The sequence below is a fragment of the Rousettus aegyptiacus genome, unplaced genomic scaffold, assembly GCF_014176215.1.
Source record: "Rousettus aegyptiacus isolate mRouAeg1 unplaced genomic scaffold, mRouAeg1.p scaffold_m13_p_13, whole genome shotgun sequence".
NCBI lineage: Eukaryota > Metazoa > Chordata > Mammalia > Chiroptera > Pteropodidae > Rousettus > Rousettus aegyptiacus.
The window spans coordinates 29,117,513-29,143,174 of record NW_023416288.1 but is presented as its reverse complement, the minus strand read 5'-3'; the positions used below and the strand labels follow the sequence as shown (position 1 = coordinate 29,143,174).

At 33.1% G+C, this 25,662-nt stretch overlaps 1 protein-coding gene and 2 long non-coding RNA genes across 23 annotated transcripts in view; 2 read left to right on the top strand and 1 right to left on the bottom strand.

Annotated features, from left to right (window-relative positions):
- HDAC9 (histone deacetylase 9) overlaps nt 1-25,662 on the bottom strand; it is an 824,368-nt gene that overhangs the window by 378,748 nt on the left and 419,958 nt on the right. For 11 of the 21 annotated variants that reach the window (XM_016139429.2, XM_036231088.1, XM_016139430.2 and 8 more), the window contains 3 exons: nt 5,997-6,238; nt 2,496-2,646; nt 1,366-1,492 (listed from right to left, as the gene is read on the bottom strand). In XM_016139429.2, coding sequence (XP_015994915.2) covers nt 1,366-1,492; nt 2,496-2,646; nt 5,997-6,238 — 520 coding nt within the window. The remainder of the gene's footprint in view (nt 1-1,365; nt 1,493-2,495; nt 2,647-5,996; nt 6,239-25,662) is intronic. The other 10 variants (XM_036231094.1, XM_036231086.1, XM_036231096.1 and 7 more) reach the window with 3 other exon arrangements.
- On the top strand, nt 6,153-17,936 carry LOC118610807. Its single transcript, XR_004954092.1, has 3 exons — nt 6,153-6,249; nt 17,590-17,736; nt 17,836-17,936. It is a non-coding gene; the product is annotated as an uncharacterized LOC118610807 (long non-coding RNA).
- The window catches only part of LOC118610806, a 49,559-nt gene continuing 45,230 nt past the window's right edge, over nt 21,334-25,662 (top strand). The window contains exon 1 of the long non-coding RNA XR_004954091.1: nt 21,334-21,443. This is a non-coding gene — a long non-coding RNA (uncharacterized LOC118610806). The remainder of the gene's footprint in view (nt 21,444-25,662) is intronic.

Sequence of the window (25,662 nt, the reverse complement as noted above, 5' to 3'; positions counted from 1 at the left end):
AGCCAAGGGAACAGCTATAGAATTTTCAGCTTAGTTGTTTGCACGTAGTTGTTGCTCCCTCACTCCCCCAAAAAAGGTATTATCTCTTCTTAAAACAGGCTTTTACTTAGAAAGAATATGAATTGATTATAAATTGTGCATATAATTTTAGATAATAAAATAGCATTTCTTTTTAAATACTTCATGATGTTGGTTGCACATTTGAAAAATTTTCTTCAGGGATTGGTTCTCAAGTGAACTAACATGTGTAATAGAAATTAGATAAACCATTAAAAAGTATTTATACAGCATTATGGAATCTGTCTCAGATAACATTTTTTTTAGAATCAGAGAAAAATAAAATAGAATTATAAGTATAATAATGTTTTAAATAGAAATCCTGTGATGCTTACAATTTCAGTGTAACAGTGTAATCAAATATTTACTCCCTTATCCTTATGATGTAAAGGATTAAAATATTTAAGTTTAAAATCCTATGGTCATTCTGCAAACATTTATAAAATGTGAGAAATTAAATTATCATTGATTAGTGTATTATCCAAATATGTTTTGCCTATCAGTTTTGTCCTGATTTTTCAAAAAACCCATGTCCTTTATATTTTACAGAAGTAAGAATTATGTATTACATAGTATTTCTTTACTGAACTTGGGGAAACTTGGGTTCCATAAAGACCATAACATCGCACTGTTTTGTTTTGTCCGCTTATATATCAGAAGCTAATCTCTCATGTTACAGGGTGGGAAAAAATAGGTGATATAGACAGGGGAAACTAGTTACTGAAGACTTGGATTTATTTAGTTAGTTACCTCCCTTCTCTTTCTTCCCCTTCCCTCCCTAGTCTTCTTTCCCCTTACATTTTTTTTTTTTAAATAAAAAATCTTCCGGACTTTTAAAAATAGCTCAGAGCTCCATCTTATATCAAGCCAAATAAAATAAAATCTAAACCTGCCAAATCTTTAGAAATAACTGTAAAAATGTCAGATGCACCATCTAAGAATAGAAAACTGCAAAATACAAACCAATTTCTATGCCCCACCCCACATTTGTCAGTTATTCATTCAGCAAAGAACACATGTTCTTCCTGGCCCACAAGAGGATACCTGTTAACATTTATTAAGCCTTATTTCTGTTACACACTTCACCACATTATTTTGTAGGACCTATCCAGAAAATCTAGAGGACTGGTACTATTATTGTCCTCTTTTTACGGAGCAGGACACTGGATGTTAGAGAAGTCGAGGACCTTGCCTTGCCCACAGCCACATAATTCAGAACTAGTAAGCCCAGATCTGTGCCCAGGTGGGCTAAATATACAACCTATGTTCTTGACCCCGGAATTGAAAACAGCCAAATACTGAACATACGTGTACCAGAGCTTGGGATGGCGGCTCACGGAATGATTTTTTCCATTAGTTGGAGTGTCTTTCGTTGCTGATTTACTCAACAGGAATTCTTGAAGCTTCTGCTTTACTTCTGTACTTGCCACTGCCCCTGAAACACACGCATAAAAAAATAGATGTTGATTTGGGGTTTGATACTTTCATGACTCTAAAGTATTTAGCGAAAATTAAGAAGTAATACCACTGGTCACAGTAATGAAGTTTTCCTATTAAAAGAAGAAACCAGAGTCTAAATGGATTTTAGAAAATGGCAAAGTAATTATTTTGTAACTACTGATTAAAGCACAAATATTTAAAAGAACTTTAATGATTTTTTAAAAATTGTTTTATAGAAAGGGGAATCTCAGATTAATACTAATTTTTTCTAAGCTTTAAAAATACTGCTGAGGAACAGAACACTGCCTTTTAAAAATCAAGAATCTTGGAGAACCACATAAGTGATTGAACACTTTAAATGATCTTTTTTGAATCATTATTTTGAAAAACTTTTAAAAAACTCTTTTGAGCATTAAACAAACAAACACTGCTGGCAATTTCAGTTCAAGTCATCTTGTTTTAAACCTTGCAACAACCTGATTTTGAACTGACCTCACACAGAGGAATTATTTGGATCTGTCTCCCTCTTGTGGATACTTTTTTTTTTTTTTTTTTTTTTAAAAAAAACAAATGTTCTGCCTTAAATCTTCCCAAAGTCTTGGAACTCAAAAACTAAATGGAGGCAAGTCTTGACTTACAGAGTTATTATTACGTGAGCCAGAGAAAGGTATAGTGAGAAAATGTAAGAGTAAGGTTATTATTAAACAGTGTGGCATATCTAGGTTGCTTTACTATAATACTATTTTTAAAATTCAAAACAACAGAAATTAATATTTTTGCCAGACAATGCTATGTTTACTTCCTGAAATGCTTTGCAGACTGAAAGCAGAGAGCTGATATGTGGTTTCAAAGCTCTACATTTGGGTCTGTAATTTATTCTTTTAGTTAAATGCAAATGATTTTGACAAGTTTAATGCCACTCTTTATCAGGCTTCTTTTTGTGCGGTGATCAGCTAAAGATGAGGGAAGAGTCCATCTTTTACCCCAGTGCCTCTTACTTTCTCGTCCTCTATCTTTGCCTCTGAGAGGAGGAAGCTGCTGTTCTCTGCGATGCCTCTCTACTTCCTGTTCTTGCCTCTGCTGCTCCAGTTTCTGCTCCTTTTCTAGGAGTTCTTGTTGCTGTTTTATGGCTAGAAGTTCCTGTTGCAACTTGCGAGAAGAGAAAGACATGAGAGTGTGCAATTTTTTTAGGCTTCATAGTCATCACTGACCAAAATCAAAATGTTATATATGAGCTTTTTTAGAGCTTGTTTGTATTTATTTACATTTTTACCCACTTTTTGGGGGTAAATTACTGAAATCTAAAGACAAGCAATTAATGTCATAGTCTTAATGTCACCCATAAGCAAGTTTTTAGGTAGCTTCATTATCTGTTCTGTCTCATCAAAAATTCACTCAGATCTTTAGTTCCCTAAATAACTTTTCTTTGAAATATATATTTGAAATATATGAAACAGACAAAGGCAAGAACTGCCCAGAAGTCTATTTTACTAAGTCTCTCATATTATAAATAAAGAAGTAAAATCTTCATTTCTTATTCCAAAAAATGATGTGAAAACAATCAAACTGAATACAACAGTGAGAAATGAGTTAATCTGGGAGAAGTTTATCTGAGATAGAATGAATGTGAAAAATTTCAAAACCTTACAAAGAAGGTTCTCAATAGATTAATAAGAGGCTCTTAATAATATTGATAAGAGGCTCTTTTCTCAAAATAGCAGAAATCTGGTTTGTTCCTCCAGTACACAAAAACCTTCAGATTAGAGAGACTGGTCAAGAAGTAATCACTTCTGTTAAAGTGCACTTTGATGCATTATTGTTCAGTTGTCTGCATCCCTTGGGTTCACTTCTAAACAATAAATAACATGAATATAAAGCATTCTAAATAACTGTTGTGAGATAATCAGTTTTCTCTCAGACTGAGAAACAGACATCAATAGATAATAAATTTGCCTACTGAGGAATACCTAGAGACTTTGGGTTCTACTTACGTTCTGACTTTGTTAGATATGAGATCTAGACAACTCAGTAAACCACTCTGAACCTTGGTTCCTCTTATATAAGAGAAATAATTGCCCTCACACATGATGTTCATAATGTATGTGAAATTTAGTCTGTAAGTTTGAACCATCCGAATTTTAATTATTATTACTGTTTTTTGCTCTCAATACTAATGAAGGTAGTATCATTTGCTGTTTATATCAGACAGGTACCTAAACTATGAAATTTATACTCAAATATAATAGAATAAAGATAAAAGGCTTTGTGGAATGGGGAAACAAAACTTCACCCCTTCAGTTTCAGATATTCTGGTCCAGGAGAGAGGCAGGAAGGTTTGATAGCTTTTGAGACAGACAAGGCAGACTACAAATACTGGAAGTACCACTTATTGGCTGTGTAACCTTTGGCAAGTTACAACATTTTTTTCTGCCTCAGCTTATGAGGTGGAAAAATGGGATAATAGCAACTAACTCAAGATGTTGATTATAGAAGCCAAAGATTCAAAATGCCAATATAAAACATCACGCACTGTGTCTTCCTCATGAAAATAAAATCTAAATGAATATTAAAAGTATCAACTTTTAGCTTTACTCATAAAAAGTGTAAAATAAGAACAAAAATTTTAAAGCAAAACCTTCTTAAAACTTAAAAGGCAATTTTAAGTATGCCTTTAGTGTCTGAGAAAACAACTTATTAACTTGGAAGATTATTTCAAAGCTAAATTTTCCTTTTAGCTACATCATAATCCCTTTTCTTTCAAGAAACCTCTCTTTTCCAATATTTTCTGTTAGTAAACCTACCATGTTACTTTTGGACAAAATAACAATTACTTCTTTGCTACTATTAACATTTGAGTAAAATGAAACAATAAATTACTTCAAAAATTTTATATCGATCTTTACAATTACAAAAGGCATCAAACATAAATGAAAAAGAAGTATCTAAGGAGAGCAGTAATATCAACATGGCTCACCTACCACAGCAAAATGAACTATATGGCTACTTAAATATGGCGAAGAATATAAATTTTACCCATTGACATTGCTATCCTAACTTTCCTAAAATGAATAAGGAGATCTAGACAGCAATATTCCTACTATTGTTTAAAAGGTCAAATAATAAGGCTTTAGAAACCATTCAAAAATAAGTCTATAAACTAAATAAAGGTTTCCTGTACTACAAAATATAGTCATGAACTACTGATTCCAGCAGACAAAAAAACAAAATCCTCACTCTCATTTTTAAGGTATCTTTTAGATCAATAAATTGCAAGAGTTCTTTTAGTAAAGTTCACTATTAAAAGAAAAACATTATTACAGTTATATTAGGCATTGAAAAGTTTTTTTTGGAAAATAAGATAAAATAGGCCTTCTAGTCTAAGGATGTATCTTATAAAACAAGAAACATAGGAACCTTCTCAGACACTGTAATATTAATATTATAAAATTATATAAATATTAACATAAATTAGTTATTTAAATTAACCCTATATAAATGCATTTGCATTTGATATGCAAGTAATAGATCAAGTGTCTTTAATACAAAATAATATAACATTAATTATATCAATAAATTAACACATTTAAGTCATTTTGAAGGAGTTGGGCATGACATAAAATTTTTAATTATAAATATTTGTTGCTTTACAGTACTGTCATAATAAAGTCAAATTAGATATGTATTTAACCAGATGAAAATAGACGTTGTTTTAAACGTCTTTGTCAGGAAGTTGAAAGACATTTTACAAATTAAGCTAAAGTAATACTTATCTCTAAAGATACAAGAGAAGAAATAGATACACAGACACATCTAAAATGATCTGACAAGAAAATAGTCTACTATAAAAAAATCTGGGACATAGACATATTTCTCTTAGAATAATTTAAACAACTTGGGTCTCAAATAGTCAACTACTCTCAAAATTCTTTCAATAAATTATTATCTATAGTCTTTTAGACATAAAAATACTGAAAACTTTGTACCAGTTTCTTCGTATATAATTCTCTTGAGCTTTTTATGTTATTATTTTGAATGTATACATTATGAGATTTTTTCCATGAAGAGAATTAGAGAGAAAAAAGCTCTTGCTTTACACAAAGAGACTAATCTTTTCTAATAAATACTATAAGCATTTTCTTTAGAAATGTAAAATGGGTTTTCCCAGGCTCGTGGTTCTTCTTGGCGGAGAGCAAATGGGGCAAGTGAAAAAAAAAATGTAGAAGAGCATCTAAAAAGGGTAGAAAGTGACTCTTCCCCACTGTTGAAACTACAAACTAAAGGGTAAGAGTGGTAGGGGCCTCTCAAAGAATCAGAGCAAGTTTTTAGTCAGCATTCATACCACTTGTACCCCAGGTTTTCACCAGTACAACCACAATTTCCTCTGAGCCATACCTGCATGTGTTAATCACACTGAACCTTCCCCCTGTGCTCCTTCCTATGCCCAAGTGATGATACAGGCTCCCTGAGTGAAAAGGTCAGAGGAAGGAAACATCTGCTACCTTGATGTGCTCCTGAAGCTGAGCCTGGTGCTGCCGTGTCAAGTTCTCATGCTGTTTCTGAAATTCTGCAATCAGGAGCTGCTTTTGGATCTGTTGCTGTTGCTGGATGAGAAGTAACTCCTGCTGCAGTTGCTTCTCACGGACAACAGGGTCCACCACGGGCATCATCATCCTGAGGTCAGTCCTTAGGTCTAACGGGGAGATGGGCTCCAGGCCCACAGGAACCTCTGACTTCACATCCACTGAAGAAACGGTAAGAAAAAAAAAGAGATAATAAAGAATAGGAAATTAGCACATTGATTAGGATACAAACAAAAAATAAAAGACACTATATCCTGTATGGCAAACTTTACATCAATAAATCTAGTCATTTATTTACAATGATAATAAATGGTAGTTTTTTATATCAATTTTGATATATAAAAATGGACCTAATTTTCACCCAGCAATATATACTCTGCCATAAATTTTCCACATTTTCCTTTTTCAAAGAGATAACTCCAGTTATTTGCTGGTACAAAGTTGTTCATAAAAATTATTCTACTGGACCACTTACAAAAGTCAAGTCAACTTAGGACCAAAAACACAACTCTCCTCAGGAAAAAGATGTCATGTGATAATAGGAAACTTGTAACATGACTTAACTTGTATACGTGTGAACATTCTTGTTTGTAATCAGAGTCAGAAAATTTATTATAAGATATATTTCTTAAGAAGTAAAGCTTTTAATGTAACAGATTTGGAGAGCTATTAGACCCAGCAAAGAAAAAAAATACAAATCTGCATGCTAAAATGTGAGAAATGGTGAGATTAATTAATCGCCCATGGCAATGGTGTCAGGACCAAATATCAAGGAATGAAAATAGCCAAGCTTCCATATGCTGGCTTTTAAATGGTCATAATCTGTACCGCAGTTACCTTACTTCTAAAATAAATAAGGCAGAAAAACCATGAGGAGGATTAAAACAATTATTTGATCAAGCCATTGGAGAAAGTTTTGATGACTGGAGAATAATTATAGATATTTAAAATTATAAAAGTTAAATTTGATAATGTGTTTAAACTCTTAGCACAGCTTCCACCAGACAACGTCTACGAGTGGTTTAAGCACAAAAGCTCGCAGACAGAAGATATATGCAGATCTACATGTTTATGGCTGGCATCCATTCTGGTTATTCATGCTTAGCCAAACTGGTTGTTAAACATTTTGACTAAGACCCTTGCCCACAGGAATCAAAGTAGTTGAATGAAACAGGTTTAGGTAAAGACAATTGAGATTTTGGAGGGAAAATGACGGTGAACTGGATTGTGTGATTCATCGAAAGTGGTCATCACTGCTGAGGTCCAACCGATTACTGGTGAAGAAAAAAAGATAATACAGATCCAGTGTAGGCAGAAGTCGCCTAATTTTCAATTTAAAATAATTTAAAATAATTTAAAATAATTTAAAAGATGAGAACTCTCTATCCTACCACCCCCCCAAAACCCAAAACTTCTATAATAAACATTGACATGTATAGGCTGCCAATTTTCAACCTTTGCTCTAAAATCTAAATGTCTATTCCCATCTTTCTCACTGTGTAACCCTGAGTATTCATTTAAATTCTCTAGGTGTGTTTCCTCATATGTAAAATGGAGATAATTATAGTAAAGAGTAACAATATAGAGTTGTTAAAAGGATTAAACAAATTAAGGAAGTACAAGTTGGTAGCTGATAGAGGGTCATGGGGCTGGGGAGCCCAGCATAGGGAATGCAGTTAATATTAATGTGATGGCTATGTGGAGAGCCAGAGAGTAATCGGGGGGATTGTTCCATAAACTATATAAATGTCTGCCCAATGTACTGTGCACTTGAAACTAATAATGAAATAAAATTGAAAAAAAAAAGGATTAAATAAAATAATTCACTAAAAGACATTAGCACATCCCTCAGTTAATGCTTTTGTTTTTTTTAATTATATAAAAATGGAAATTTCCTATATCTTCAAACAATTCAACATTGTGTGGCAAACAAAATACAAATATTAAAAGCAAGTATGAAATAAAATTGTATATGATTTCTATTAAATATTAGAAAAAACACTAAAACATCTAGAAAAATGGAAAAAAAATAAAGGGATATAGTTAAACAACACAAAAAAATTTACCTTCAGTAATAAAAAAATGTAGATTTTAAATCAAAATAAGGCATCATTTTCTAATTATTAAATATCATATATATGATTCATCTATATGTACATGTATATATATAATACTCCATTGTATAAGATAAGCATATGACCAAATAGACAATTAGATGTTGCAAGTGGCACTACCAATTGGTTTAAAACTTTTGAAAAACAATTTGGTGACATGTATCAGAAAGCATTAAATATTTCTGTCATTTGGTTCAGGTTTGCCAACTCTAGGAATACGTCTTAAGGAGATAATACAGAAGAAGAAACAGTTCAATGCCATATTGTTCATTGAAATATTATTTTTTAATCAAAATAATCAACTACAAGGAAATATCTAAGGAAAATATGTCATGTCCATTTGGTGGAAAAACATGCAATCATTAAAAAAAGTTACAGGAACATGAAAAATGTTATTACATGAAAAAAGTAATAAAAGTAACATATATCCTATAACTCTTTTAAATGAGCTAAGTATAATTTAGTCAATATATATTCATTAAGAATGTTAAATTCTCAGGTGTAATTCTAGATATTGGGGTTCAGCAGTAAAACAAAAGGCAAAAATTCCAGCCCTCACAGAGCATACCATTTACCGGGGTTCTAACTACATTAGTCTCTGAATTCTAACAGCAAAGACTGATGAAATACAGAGCAGAAGATGGTTCTATGAATAATTTTCCCCCTCTACTTTTCTATATTTTTTTCCAAAGTGCAGCTAATGCTCTGACTACTATTATAAGTAACTCAGATTTCCAGATTCCAGGTTGGGACCTACAAAGTTAAGTCCATGTGGACTTTAGAGATATTTCCAGAGTCAAGAAAGCCTAACAGAAATCCTGTCTATAGAAGTCAAGGCTGCAAATACTCAATGAAATATTAATGTCCTTGCATATCATGTGAAGTGTGCGTGGGTGCGTGTGTACAGTCCTGTGTGTGGGCCTGTGAGTGGGGTGGGGATGAGGGTCTGGTATCAGTCTTGGGTTGCTGATACCAGTTATTTTTCAATGTGCATGTATCAGAAGCTTATCAGAAGCTTATATGATGGTAATGACACTTTAATGAAAATGGTACAACAATTTATTATCAAACCATAGTTTAGTGGACAATATCTTCTAAAACATTCGTGAAAGGAAGATATTAATTGAGCCAAGTCTGAAACTAAATGGAGGACGATGGCCTGCATGATCACTGGTTGCAGCACCCAATTTAGAACTTTCAATCAAGACGTTGGAGTAACAGGAGATTTTGAGCATTAATTTATAGTTAGCATAATTCCAACCAAAAGCAATGGCTGTTAATGATATATTTCATTTTTTACATTCAAAGGCCAAACCGAAGCCTCCAGTTTTTATATGAAAATCCCAATAAACAAAAATCAGAAATTTAGCCCTGTAAAGACAAATGTAAAATTTCAAGAGACTCTGGGGTCTCTTCTTGCTGGTATTCTTATTATCTGTAAACTGTAAACATCAAACCCCTAAAAAAATTACCCCCCAAAAAAAGATAAGGAAAAAATGTTCCAGAACTCTCCAAAATAGCTATTGTAAACCTCAAAGGGTAATTTGACTTCTTAACCTGCTATCCCAACAGAAATGATTTGTCTAACTGCTTGCCTTTGTTCAGAGACTAATCACTAAATTGTGAAAAATCACCCTCAACTTACAAAAACTGCTCTTGATTATAAATAATTGCCCAAGACTGAGAGAAAGCGGCAGGCAAGATCCCAGTCTTTCATCCAATTTATTCAGCAGCAATCCACATTCCATTTGTCTAGACTAAATATAGCACCGTTTATACAAGAAATCAATAGTGCTTGCAGAGAGGAGAGCAAAGGCATGAATATTTCATCAAACTCAGAGAGAAATGGCAATCAGCAAACTGATGGTTCTGTATAGGTCATCTTTGGCCTGCTGGATTGGTGTCTGTTACTTGGACAATAGCTCATCTCTGGCTAATCATAATCATATCATAGTCATTCTTTCTATTTTTAACATTAATTGCATTGTGGGTGACAAAGACTCATCGTATTCCAAAAGGAATGGGCTTTTCTTACATCTTCTGTGACAGGCTAATAAGCCTCCCCAGGAATAATAACAGTACCAACGCCCAATTTCAACAAGTTACAGTCCCTTTCATATCACAGAATGTGAAAGCAAGGGCATTGTCCACAGCTGCTGTATTATCATAATTAGAAATAATCAACTTAAAAGGGAAAATTAACAAACAACTTTAACAGTGGAGAAATGGAATCATCCCCGTTCACAACATTTCGTGTCTAGGGACAATTGAACTCCTTACAAATTATTTAGAACAGGTGGCCAGTGATACATAAGTTAGAAGAAAGTTGAAGACAACAAATATTAGTGTTAACATTGGTTATATTTTCTTAACAGATCTCAAGATCTCATAACTTTATCTGCACTTGATCTTAGCCAAAAGGCTGAGAAGCGATTTCAACTTTATTTGGACTTACCCAGTTTGTCTTAGATTTCAAATACATGCTAACATATGTTATATGTATATTATTATCCTAATATCAAATGTCCATTTCGAATATTTCCATGTTATATCTTAACTAGTCTTAATTACCACCCTACAAAGTCATGTTCATTCTTTATTTAGTGTCTTTCCAAATTATTCTTTGACTGTCATTCCTCCTTCTGTTTTATCAACTCATGCACTTTTTCAGAAATAGTTTCTAGCTTTTAATGAATATAGAAATGAAAAGTTCCCTTATCAAAATAAAAATATCAGATCATACAGATGTTAATGATAATTACATTTATATAAGCAACATACACACCTGTTCAGTTATAACTAAATTTCTGTGACCAAAAAAGCTGCTAAATAAATAAATAAATAAATAAAAAGTAAAAAAGAAAGAAAAGAGAAGAAAAAAGAAAAGGAAAGAAACATTAAGAAGTAAAAATTTGTGACAAATGTTTTTCTTTTAAATACCAAGACCATTAAAGAGTTAATTCAGAGTTCTAAGGATAATCTTGTAGCCTTGGAATGTTTCTTAATTTTTCACTTTAGATGCTGTTATTTTTAGCATAGGTAAGTAGGAAGAATTTCTGTGTTCAAAAATTCTTTGGGTGAATCTTTGGTTGTTACTTTATCGGCTGGATTACAAACAAAAAGCCATCCATTTTAAGAATGTTTTAAGTGAATGAACTTGCAAACCCCAGAGATCAGTGGTCTCCGGTCTTTCTGGCACGAGGGACTGCTGCTCCTATGAGTCTCTAACGCCTGAGGATATGAGGTGGTGCTGAGGTGGTGATGCTAGTGGTGCGGAGCAGCTGCAAATATAGATGAAGCCTGGCTCCCCAGCCTGCTGCTCTCCTCCTGCTGTGCAACCTGGTTGCTAACATGCCACGGACCGGTAAGGGTCCATGGCCTAGGGGTTGGGCACCCCTGACATAGTTGGAAAATATCTAAGAATGCACAATTTTGACAATTTATGACTATCACAACTATGGCTGAAGACTGCTCATGCTGCTCCTTTGAAATGAAATCTCAAAGCAGTATAGTGAAAAATACATGTTTTCACACACACACACACACACGCACACACAAACTGCCATAGGCACAATCTCACCACCAATTTGTGTCAATTTAGTTAAAAATTGAAATGAAAAAAATGCATAAAAACTGGAACCATGTTTCGCTGAGTTAATATTCATAGTTATAGCAGCTACAACTTGGGACACAGCATCACCAGTGCCTCTCAGAGCCTGTTATGAAAATTAAGTTCTTTATACCAAGGAATTGGTTGTCCACAACCAACGAACGGCAAGAGGACATATGAACTACAATTTTTAGATCTGCGGAGAAACAAATGTTGCTCTGATCATCTGTTCAGCTTCTTCTGTTCCTTCTTTCATGCACAGAAATCTGTGAGAGTTTGGGCCTGCTGACTCTGCCCACTGGAAACGTCTGCCTGCTGTGCTGTTTTCTGCTTTAACATCGTCCGATTGACTAGTCACATTGATAGTTCAGAGTTCAGAAAAGAATGTGGAACAGCCGCCTCAGATACATGTCATCAGGGCTTCCTCCAAGTGCAGCCTATAATAATAATTTAGGCTACATGGCAAATTCTATAGAACTTCATATAACACTTCGGCAGGAATAGACATCTTTCGCTCATCTTTTCACATTTGCTTCTTTTCTGCAGCCTTTGCCAGATCAGGCTAGTTTTATTAAAGTACACCTACATGTGTTCTAAGGATACCACAGCATCTCCGAAACTCTGCTCAGTATCAAGGGGTAGACTGATGCTAGCTTGTCAGGGAGTGTCAGAGATATTATTATCTTTTTTCTGGTCTGTGTTGCCTTGTCCTTTTGTTTTTGCACCTTCAGGCTAAACTAAAATCAAGAAGGAATAATAAAGTGACACTACCAATTAGGAAGTTATCTGTACTGTCTCTACTAAACTACTTGTATGTACATATGCAATTCTACTGATCATCTGGTCAGTTAACGTAAGTGTAGTTTTCGTTGTGAGTCTTTTTGAAAAGAAATGGAAGAGGTCTTGGGGATTGGATGGAAGAAGATCTATTACAGTGTGTCCTAATCATACTACTTTAAGTGTAGCATGTCACTGCAGCCTTGAAGAATCTTAAAGCTGGCTTTAATACAGCATTGGGGGCCCCTGGCTTTCCTGATCCTCACTTCACTCTTACTTCCTCATCATTGGTTATGTTAATTGCTAGAGACAGTTTTTCAGGTAGAATCCATAGGCTTTGGAGAATAGTTAGAACTTAAGTCTTTTTTTTTCTTCAACTCCATGAAGTTGATATAAATCCACTGAAACCACGTTGATATTTCCTCTTCTGAAATCTCGCACCTCCTTTTCCACACTGCCTGTTTATATCTTGTTCCTCTAGCCCTTTGCCTTAGAACTACACTGCAGCATAAGTTTTCAAGCATTACACCTTCTCAAAAAAAGTATCAGAGAGGGTTTAGCACTGTATGCATCTAAAATAACATTGAAGTCATTGTTTTTGCAGTATTATCAGGCTGACATATTTTTCATTCACTCCTTTATTTAGCAAATATTTGTAAAGCCCTATTAAATGTCAAAACAGTTTTCAGTCAGCAAGAGAAGTAAGGAACTACTCTGAAGGAACTCCTACTCTGATGCAAAAGATCAACCCATAAAACTATGTAGAAAATGTGACGCATTGAGGCAATGATGTCAGAGCTGCAGAATTCCACCTGAGCTCTCTTCTATTTTCTCTCCAGGACTCTCCACAGTGTTCACTTCTATTCTCAAGACTTAATTTGCTTCCTATATGGTGAGAATTATATCTCTCACCTAAACATCTATTCCAAATGTATAGAACTACTATTGGCACTCTCCACTTAGCTGTCTTATTTTGTTCTTTCTCCAGTATCTCTGGTGTCACTTATTGCAGCCAGAGGGGAACATGGAATGTATGACTCTTTCTTTTCCTGTTTATTATCCATATCTACTCAACAGAAATGATCTTTTCTACTCTATTATTCAAATATTTTTTTGAAAATTACTCATATTCGAAAATTCTTTTAGATTCATCAAGATCCCTCCACTAACACTCCTTGTTTTACTAAAGCCGTCCCCTGTCACTTTACTGGCTAAAGCCCATCCTATCTTTAACACTGCTGGCCTGTCCCTCTCTGCTGTGCTTTCTGCCTGCGTTTCTAGCCTCAATACCAGATACACTGACTTCACATGAGTCACACTGATCTTTAAGTTCCTTAAATACACCATGCTCTTCTATATCTCTGAGATTATCTATGTTCTCTTCTTAAAATCCCACCCCATTTTTCAAGACTGCTTCTTACTTATCCTTCATATCTTAGGTAAAAATGACTTAATGTAGGATGCCTTTCTGAGTCTTACTGCATTTTCCTCTTACATTTTGCAATTCTTTTCATAACATTTATCCAGCCATCTCCCTTCACCATTATTCTAAGTTCCATGAGAGGAGGGACTATAATTTCAGTTCCTAGTATAGCATAAAAACGTAGTAATGCCTCAATGCATATTTTGAATGAATGAATGAATACATGGCAGTCATAAGAATCATACGGAAATAAAATTAGAAACACATGTACACATACTCATACACATATACTCAATTAAAATTCTAAAGCAATTATGCATTACATCTTTTTGACTGTCTGAATTCCAGATAACTATTGCTTGACTGCTGAAATTACTGATAAGTGAATAAATTTCTGGCAATAGTGAATATAGATGTGAAAAAAAAATCTCAAAAAAATTTCCACATACGGTGTCGTTTTACATTTCCAAGACCCCAATGTACCTCTTAAAGTGCAATGTGCTGAGAAGTGACAACCATCAAAATGGGGTACGGGAGCACTGGGTAAAATGAAACTTACTCATCCATGCTGTTTGCCTCAGTAGGATCACCAAGAATAGGCCACGAGCTGGAATTATCTACACACTAAGGCCTAATTTATGAATGATTACCTCATGGTAGATTCTTAGAAAATTAGACTAGAACTGGTAAATGTAAACTAAGAAGGTTTTTAAGCTTCAATTTCAAACTGAAGAATTAAATTACTAAATGTAAATACAAAAGAATAAATCCTTTTGAAGTCTTTTAATCAAAATTATTTAATATTTAACCTAAAATAACCAAAAATTGATTTTTTTAAAAAAATGCGAGAGTACTTTCTATTGAAGCTTTCATTGAAATGTGAAGGATCAATTCAGTCTTGCAAGGTACTTTTTTTTTCTGAAAAAAATAAATTCATAAATTTAAATGAGCCTAACGTAAAACATGGAAAATGGGAAAACAGGTATTACAACCTCAGTTTGATGACAATAGTCTCCAAATTTCATGTTAGTAATATAAATCTTCTTAGTTGATTTTACACTATTAATACTTATGATTACATCATCATGAAAGAAAAGAATAAATCCTCAAACATGAAAAGTAGAACTTTTATAACAAGAATTATTTAAGTTGATTAGTACAGAAATACGATTCTCCCTCAAAGTGATTCTGTTCAAGTTATACATCTTTAGTTTCTTTAAAGTGCACTAATACATGGCATAAATGAAAAGAAAATAAATGCAAGAAGCAATCTGGGCTTTGATTTACTATTCTCTTACTTCCCAGGGGTCTGAACAGGAAACAAAAATAACCACAAATGAGTAAAATATCAGTAGGCCTTGAAATATCAACATTTAAGTTAAAGAAAGCTAACTTTTTAATCAAAGCCTTACTATTTTGATTTACTTAATTCAAATTCCCTCTCTGCAAATATGCTTTTGAATTAAGCAGTCATAACAAACCATAACACAAACATGAACTGCCAACTCATTTGTAATACCCACTTAGTTCTAAAGCATTGCAGTGTTTGCTAGTTTTTTACTATTTGAGAACGAAGTAAAAGCTTCTTTGAGGTTCTTGCAATATGGAAACAAAATCGAACCAATTAATGTGACTTCAAGGTAATAGGAGCTAAGAACCTAATCCATATTATTTTGTAATTTGAGATAAAAATTTAATCTTATATAATGATACCTGTAAATGAAACCTTCAGTAGATGTAAAACTTTGGTGTTTTAAAACAGGACATATAGGTATTAATCTAAAAAACATTATTTATTTAGCTACATATAACACACATGATCTGAGATTTAGAGCAAAATGACTTCTATAAGAACTGTACTAAATATGGGACAAACTGTCTCCTTTCCCATATATTTTTTCTACAACTTATATTTCTTCCTGGTTATAGTAAAATACTAAATTACTACCATTCGCAAATGACTAACAAAACTTTATTATCATTATGAAAACCTAACATTTGAGGCAGAGGATTCTCTTCTAACTCCAGACTCTTGTCCATAATCTGACAGGTAATATAAATTTAATAAATAAGTTTATTTAATGAATATTGATTAAATCAATGCTTCTCAGCAGATGCCGCTCTCTAATGAGGTTCCTTTTGACAAATTACACTTGTTTATTTAAAATTTTTTTTGTATGTGTGTGAAGAATATGTTACCAGTCTTCTATAAGGAATTCTTGTTTACAAAAGTATGTAACTGTGTTCTGTTTTGTTGGCAGGGGTGTGGGGGTTGTAGCAGGGGGGAGCTTTGACTGGTTCTTGTGTGATGCCGGCAAGAAACAATTACCTTTAACTAGTAAAAAATACTTCAATATTTTCTGAAAGTTTCAATGGTTAATGTAGTCAAGACAATGGCATGCATGAAACGGTTAGGTGGAAGAGAAAAGGGGCAGAAATGCCATGCATGATGCTTCCTTCTTTTTCCTCTTTGATTCAAAGCACGTCTTTTTATTCTCCACTCTCTAATCTTCAGTCCTGCAAATTGGGCATAAGACTTTAAATAATGCACATTTTTTTCCCCCTAAGTTCAGAAGAATCTTTATTACAAAACAAAAGTCTTAAAGTCCTTCTAATAGAAGATTGCCCTGGCTTTTAAAAAGCACACACACACACACACACAAAATTCTTGAAACAGCTAGACATTTTCTTCAAATAAAACCTTATATAAATGGCTAATCACTATGTCGTACACTTGAAACTAAATATTGAATGTCAGCTGGAAATGAAAAATAAAAAAAAAATTACTAGAAAAAATAAAATAAAAACACTTATGAATAGTCCCAATGTATAAAACAAATAAAGAGGAACCGACGCCCCATCCACTCACTTGCTCTGTAGCCCTTCCTCTGGGAATTCGAATTCCATGAACTTCAGTTTGAAAATCACCGTTCTAACTGCATTATTTCTTTATTTGCCAAATTCAAATCTGACGCAAATTACATTACTGTTCTTTTAAAGAACAATGCATTAATGTCTCATGGAATTACAGAAATTTGGAGTTTCGGAATTGAAAATCATTAATAAAGTTTCACTTCGTACATACAATTTGGTGGGAAAAGTTAAATGTTAAAAAATAAAAATGCATCCAACATTGCATAATTTCAAACCTAGCCAGACAAATGCATTGGCACCTGCGTTTATGTTATTGCCACATGGTGGCACCACTTTTTGCTCATAAGTAGAAATTTCGACTATCCTTTGTCAGGAAGAGCTTTGGGTATGTAAGTTTTAAAATAATTATGCAAGCTTGGAATTATGCAAAGTTTTCAGGGCTTGAGCATTCAAATAAAATGTGACTTTCCTATGCCAATTCTAAATTTGGCTTTCTAAACCTGGGTGAGAACAAAGACTAATATCATAATGTTGATCGGTATGGAGAGTTGTTTTAAAGTATGGAGTCAATACCGATATGACACTTATTATGTGCCAAACACTGTCCTGAATGCTTTAAAAATAAATGTTAATTCATTTATTCTTCCTTACAACACCATGAGGTTGTACTCTCTGGTAACCTATGGGGTAGACATGATTATGATTCTTTCACAGATGAGGAAAATGGAGGCCACAGAGGAAACTGGCTAAGGTCATAAAGCTACTGAGTGGCGCGACAAGAATTAGAACACACACCACCCAGCTCCAGAATCCATGATGTTAGCCACTCCACTCTTATTCTTCTTGAGTTCCACACAATAGGTATGCAATTTAATTTCTATGCAGTTCGTGCTGGAGTATGCCTTGATATAAATGTGACTGAAAAGCTTTTGTTAAAATATTACACATTTTTATTTTTAGAGGTAACGAGAAGCATTTACTTGTAATTGCCAATATATACCACAGAGAGATGTATAATGGAATGCATTTCTGGATATTTTGAGACATTTGTGTATTTTTAGGTGAGTTCAAAGCATCTTTCTTAACATGTATGTTTTAATGCCCTTTTAAAAAACCATTTTCTATTTTGGAATTGCAAATTTGGAATTTTATTACCTTTTTCTTTTAGCTAAAGAAAATTCTGTACTGTCTAGACAATTCTTTAAAATCATCTTACTCTCTAATCTGAATCTATTAACTCACAGGTAAAGATTGCCTAGTAATGAAGTCATCATTAGTACCTGATTAACTATATCCCATTGGGCTGCCTCAGAGGTAGGGAGACTGAATCATAATTAACTGTAAACAGTGTAAATGAGGTTTGAATGTATTGTTCATAAATTTTTAGATTACTTTTTTAATTGAAGAAAGTAGTAACAAAAAGGAAGAGGTAGCTGTTTTTTTTGACAATATGAGAAAAGATTTGATAGGATAGACTGTAGTGGTCCATTATTATTTTTTATTTCAGCGTTTTAATTTTTTTCTTGTTCATGACTCCCTGTGCATTGTGAAAGATGATAACTAGCCATGAAGTCAAAATGTATTAGGTAAGTGGTAGGGTCTACCTGAAAGAAGAGCCTGAAGTAGTTGGAAAAATCGAAATTTTAAAAATATATAAATAAGTAGAAATCAATTTGTCTATATCTGTGCATTAATTACAGTCATAATTTGGCATAAGAAAATGTAATAATTTTTCTCAGTGGCTTCTCTTTAATTAGGCTGTCATTAAAATTTCTATTTCTGGTAGAACTCATAGTATCTGTTTATAGAAATAGCCTGTATTCAGAGAACTGTCAGCATTACAGAACGCTTCTCAATATTTTAAGCACAGCTTTGAGATGATCAGTCTATAATTTGAAGCGGTACAACTTGTACAAACAAAAGTAATAATAAGTTATTTAAAGTATTAAAAGTGAACTGAACTCAGTAGAACAGGGATCAGCAGACTGTGGCTCCTGGACCAAATTCAGCCTCCTCCGTTTTTTTGCCACTTGCTACCTAAGAATGATTTTCGCATTCTTAAATGATTTAAAAAAATAAAAAGAAAAAAGATTTCATGACATGTGGAAGTTATATGAAATTCAAATTTCAATGTTCATAATGTTTTATTGGAATTCTATATTGTCCATGGCTGCTTTTGCGCTACAGAGTTGAGCATGACAGAGACAGTGCGGCCTGCAAAGCCTAAAATATTTACTATCTGCCTCAATCGAAAAAGTCTGCCAAACCCTGCTGCAGAGAACCTATGACTACTTTTTATTCTCACACAGTAGTCTTTCCCCGTGATAATAAAATTTCCAACCCATCTCTCTGCTCTCTACCCTACTGGTTTTATGTATAAAGTTAAAAATCATCACAATTTATTTCAGCTGCAATAAAACATAATTATGAAGCAGATTATGCTGACAAAGAAAACATCACATAAAAGGAGCTCTAAGTATTTTCACTAGATTGATAATATTGGACTTTGTTATTAGCTCTTTGCATTACACCGTTAACTGGAAAACAAAAATATAAATAAGAATGATGGCATTTTTAAGTGAGCAATATGCGCTGAGCCTTAGATGTTATTTTTTGCATGGATTTCTTTCATTTAATACAACAGCCTCATCATTATTCCCATTTTACATGTGAGGATAAGGGGCATCAGACAGGTTAGTGTTAATTTTTCCACGGTCACATATATAACATCTTTTTTTAGGTGCTACTTTTTTTATCTTGCTTACTTAAAATCACAGTAAATATTAATTTGGAATGATGATGATCAATGAAAGTCACTGTATCGTATTCCATACTAAGAGATTTAGGTGGGTTCTCCTTCTAATTTCTGTCTTTCTCATGAGGCAGAGATAAAATACCTTGCATGAAGCTAGATGTAGAACAAATATTTGTTCGATCGAAGTTTCTTTTAGTAAAATAAAGACTTGTTCTATCTGTGTATAACTGCTCATAATTCCATATATATTTTATATATAAGCAGATTTATATATAAATAATAAATTATATGTAAACAATATAATATATACACTCAAAAGGCCAGTACATCTTATGGAAATCAACATTTGAATGAGTTTAGAAAAGGAATGTTTAGAAATTACAGGATATTGTATTTACTTGACATTAAAATTTCTGTTAATAATGTGTGGGTTGATTTAGTTCATACTGAATATTTTAAAACCTTGAGGTTTTCAAGAAACATCACTTGTACCTCAAAGCTACAATAATACAACTACAAGGTTGGCTATTATACCCTAGTGATAGATCTGTAGCCAAACCACTAAATATATGTGGTGCCTCATATGAAATAGCCCTAGTAGTTAGGCATTGTGAGGGAAAGATAAAAAAAAAAAAAAAAAAAAAACTTATGGAAAAAAATAGTTACCCAAATGTTCTTCCAGATATTAATGTAATTTTAAATTAATGTAACCCAAGATCATAGGAAATACACTGCTAATCATAGAGCTTAGCAAAGCCATTCTGAATCCCAATGGTTTCGATTTTAGAATTCATAATATAACTTAGATTAGACCAATAGAGGAGATTCAGCAGCTTGAGAACACATTTGTTGTAGCAAATTTTAAAGTTCTAGTTTTTTTTTTTTTTTTTTAAATGCTTTAAATCAATGGTTTGGAATTTGTAATCCTCAAAATAAAAAATAAATATTATGTTAGTTAAAAGAAATAGGAGAGAACAATGACAAAAAAAAAAAAAACATGCAATTTTTCTTCATACTCAAATAAATGCACTTGTAAAGGGGTTATTCAGGTTTCTTCTCTCTGCCCAGATAGGGGGAAGGGCAAAGAGCTAGAACCCACTGTGATTCCTTAGGTCAGTAAGGAAATTCAGCCTGCCATATTAGGCATGTTTCTGTTAGATTGCTGTAGGCCATTCAGTTGGGTTTATTCCTGTCAAGGTAAATTTGGCAAGATGCAGGATTTAGTCAAATCCAAGGTTCAGAAATTTCTGGGCATGTCTGGAGAGCAGGTGGTGCTGGCACAACAGATGTCTATTTGCATAAATGACTAAGGCACCCCTTAAGAAAAACTCATCTCCAGCAAAGAGGAAGCCAGGCCTGACACACTTGACCTGATAACTAACTCTCAGGGCCTTGAGGGCTTCTGATTCTGAATACAGTGCATCCCTCCTCTGTCCCCTCTCACCTCCAGATCCCAGGGTACAGGCATAGTTTCTACCTTCTATGGTGTACTGAAAATGCTTTCACCAAGCTCATGAGTAGTGTCATATTGTTAAAACCAAGTCTTTGTCTTACTTAATTCTTTTAATCATGGGACACAGGTGTTTCAGAAAATAAATGAACAAATTAATCTACCGATCCATCTTTTTTTTCAGTCACTGGCTAATGCTCAATATCCTGCCATAGGATAGAAGCAGAACATGACAGAAAGAAAACTGAGTCTCCGGTCATAATTTTGATCACTCCACCTCTGTGGGCCTTGGGTTCCTCATGCAGAAAACAAATCAAATGAAGAGGCTGAAGTAATGACTCCCAAAGCTCTTCTTGTACCAAGGTGATTTTCTCCTCACCCCGAAATTATATATTAGTCTCTATCAGGAAGTCGATATCATGAGAGAGGCAACTACTGTTGGCCTCTTCGGGTAAATCAATAACCAACAGAGCAGTTTTGAACATAGAAAAAGAAAGAGGAAAGAGAGGGACTGCTAGCAAATAGGAGAAAATGACAAAATAGAAACTGGGAACTACTTTAGAAAAGCTTTATCTAATTAAAAATTATCCTGAAGCAGGCTTTGTCTTAGATTGAAAACTCAAGTATGGCTGAAATTGTTTTATTCCTTTGACTGTGTCATTTGGAAACTTCTCCTCAAATCTTCCACTGTAAATAGCAAAACAGTACTTTCCATGTTCTGTTTCATTGAAAATGTATCTTTTTGTGCAAGAGTTGTTTCTCAGCGGGGTGTAATGAACAAAAATATCTACATGTTGTTATTCATTACTTATGAAAATAAGGATAAACATTTTCCTCAGTTACAAAGCGCTACTATAGAGCAATACAATACCCAGTTTGAGAAAAATCAGAAATATTATTCTGATCTCATGAAATGTGATAGATATTCAAAGACACCCACATTGCTTAATAAAGTAGCATAAAATTGCAGTAATTAGAAACAAGAAAACCAACTAAAGTTGAACAAAATAAAACTGGAAAAAAACAATCTGCGATCTAAGTACCTTAGAATTCCTCTTTTTTTTTTTAGTTAACATAATAACATAACATTACTTGCAAAGGTTTATATGAGTAAAATTAAAGCCACAACAGCAATTTATTTTTATTATTTCAGTGCATTTAGATATAATATAAACTGAACCTTTTTTTGTCTTAAAAAATTCCTTCCACCTGCTTTTTATTTTCTGCAGAAGTACTCTATACTGTCCAAAGCATTTGGTCCTATTCAGTAGCTAAAGAACTCTTCCCCCACCCCCATCCTCTTTAGTTTGGCTTCAAGTCAATGCTGTTTTTCTCATTCCAACTGTTTTGGACATATGCCGGCCCAACCAACAATGGTAAACACAGCAAGCTGTCTCTGATATGGTGCTGATTAAGTCATCTTGTGAACAAGCGGAGTTAGGATGTTAAGATGCTAAGAAAAATATTATTTTCAGGAATCCTTCCTTTGAAAAATATTTGGATTCTCGATTTTAAATTACATGATAAATGTGATACCTTAAAAAAATACATTCATTGAGTATTGGCCTAGGAATTTGAGATACAAAGAAAACTAAGACATAGTCCTTATATTCATGAATGTTACAGTTCAAACACAATAAGAAGAAGTAAAGGGAACAGTGGAGGCTAAAGATGAGTTTAAAAATAAATTTCTAGAGAATGGCACTTGCTATGTCTTGCAGGAAAAAAGGGTATGGTATTGAAATTGTGAATACTATGAATTGTATTTTAATAGCCCATTAGTAAAATATTAGTACAAAAGTAGTATCTTAACCAAAAGAATTAGAGAGACCCAAGGAGCATCATAAGCATGTGGTATAAAATAATTGGAAGGGATATAAATATTATAGTGCACCTAATTGTTATTCAGAGTGAAAAAATTATTTTAAAAAATTGGCATCTTAAATTCTGCTTTTGTACATTAGAATTGAGCATTTTTCACTTAGCTTCGATTACTATATGCCAGCTTCCCCTCATTATGCAAATAGAATAGATAAAATCAAATTGTAAAATAAAGCCAGAAATACAATTCTTTAAAAATACATATATACTTGGAAGCTGAAGAGGAATATATAAGTCAAAAAAAGGACCACCTCAAACTTAAGAAAACTGTAACATCTCATTTATTTACCACTAAGTTAACACTATTCATAATTTGACATAAAGCTAGGTAGATTAATTTATAATCATGAGGAATTTTTTTTCAGTTATACTCTTATAATTTAACTCTGTTTTCTTATTTCTAAACTATGTAGGCCCTGTAAATAGAAAGATGAGCAGTAATAACTAGTTGTTATCAAAAGATTTACAATCTAAGTAGAGTGGGAATCTGAAGAAAGAGATGATTAGAAAACATAAAAAGGTTTAGAATATCATAAAGTCTATATACTATTTGAATAGATAATTAGCAGTGTTGATAAGTAACAATTTTTGACAGTTTTCTCTATGAAAGATACTGTGCTAAGCACCTTAAATACATTATGAAATCACAGAAATAGGAAAAATTAATTCTTTCTGTTGGGGTCTTAAGAAAGACTTCTGCATATAAGACATTAAAGGCTAGAAGATGAGGAAACAGCTGAAAAGCTAACAGCAACAGCAAAAGAAGACAATGAAAAGATAACCATAGTAGGGCTAGCAAACACAGATAAAATAAAAAGAAAGGGATGAATTTAAGAGATATCTTCGAGAATTTGAAGACCAATTGGATGAAACAGTAGGGATTCTTTTAAAAACCCACTGATATGGATTATAGTAGCACTTTGAACTACTTAATTAATTTTAAAATTGGGAGCAAAAGAACATATAATTTTTTTTCTGAAAAAGGCAAAATCTTTTGACAGCAAAAATGGGAGCATATAAATAGCAATTAACTATTTTATTAGTCATCACAAAAGTTTTCTAACTGTAGAAACCACAATATATTTAGAAATCCTTGGAAACTTTTGATCAGTAAATACAATTTGATTAGGTAAAATGTCATGACTTACATCAAAAAAAAAAGAATAACATTCTTAGGCATAAATTAAAAAGAACAACAACTGTACAACACTTGTACAGTGAAATTATAAATCATTTTGGGAATAAATTATAGATCTAAATAAATGGAAATGGACTCCATTTTCACAGATACTCCCCAAACTGATCCACAGATTCACTACAACCCCTATCAAATAAGCAGTTTTGTTTTGTGTGTTTGTTTTTCAGAAATTGACAAACTAATCTTAAAATTCATATGGACATGGAAGAGACCCAAAATAGAAAGTACAATCCTAAAAAGAAAAAACAGTATGGAAGACTCATATTTCCTGATCTCAAAACTTAATACAAAACTACAATAATCAAGACAGGGAAGTCCTGGCATAAGGATAGAAACACAGGTCAATGAAATAGAACCAAGTCTAGAAACAAAGCTTCACATTTATGGTCGATTGTTTTTTTGACAAGAGTGCTAAGACAATTCAATAGTGGAAAGAATAGTATTTTCTACAAATGATGCTAGGATAGATAACTAGATATCTAGATGCAAAAATGAAGTTGGGACCCTACCTTCCACCACACAAAAAAATTAACTTAAAATGGGTCACAGACATAAATGTAGAGTTAAAACTATAAAACTCTTAGAAGAAACATGGGAGTAAATCTTTGTAACCCTGGAATAGGCAATGGTTTGTAAGATAAAACCAAAAGCATAAGTGACAAAGAAAAACAGATACATTTGTCTACATCAAAATTAAAACTTTTATGCTGAAAATGATAATATCTATTCACAGAATGAAAGGAAATATTTGTAAATCATATGTATGATAAGGGTCTAGTATCCAGAATATATAAAAGTGTCAAATCTAAACTCGACAACAAAAATACGAACAACTCACTTAAAAAATAGGCAAAAAACTTAAAAAGACATTTCTTCAAAAAAGATAAACGAATGGCCAATAGCACTTGAAAAGATACTCAACATCATTAGTCATCAGGGCAATGTGAATCGAAACCACAATAAAATACCTCTTCACACCCACTAGAATGGCTTTAATCAGAAAGATATTATAACAAGTGCTCGCAAATAGTTATGACCCAGTTATTCCACTCCTAGGCATATACAAGACTAATGAAAATCACATCCACACAAAAACTTGTACATAAATGTTCATATCTATTCAAGTAAATCAATAATCAAAATTAGTTCATAGGAAAATACATAATTTGGGTCATCCTGGCCCATTAGAAGTATCTAAGCTTATATTTAGGTAGTACAGCCAGCATTACCGCCTCTAACAAGTGAGAATACTAAACAAATAGATCTTAGAATGTGTCATTTGAATTAAAAAGTATCTCTTAGATTGTATTAAAGTTAAAAAATATATATATTCCCACAGCTGTTACTAAATTGTTATCTATTTTGTGTGAGGCCCCAGGAAAATAGGTGTCATCTACTCTTACATTCTAGACTGCCCACGTGAGTGGCAAAGAAATAAATTGAAAACCTACATGGAGACCCTTGGGTCCTCAACAATAAAAAGAGTTGCAGTACAACTGGCCA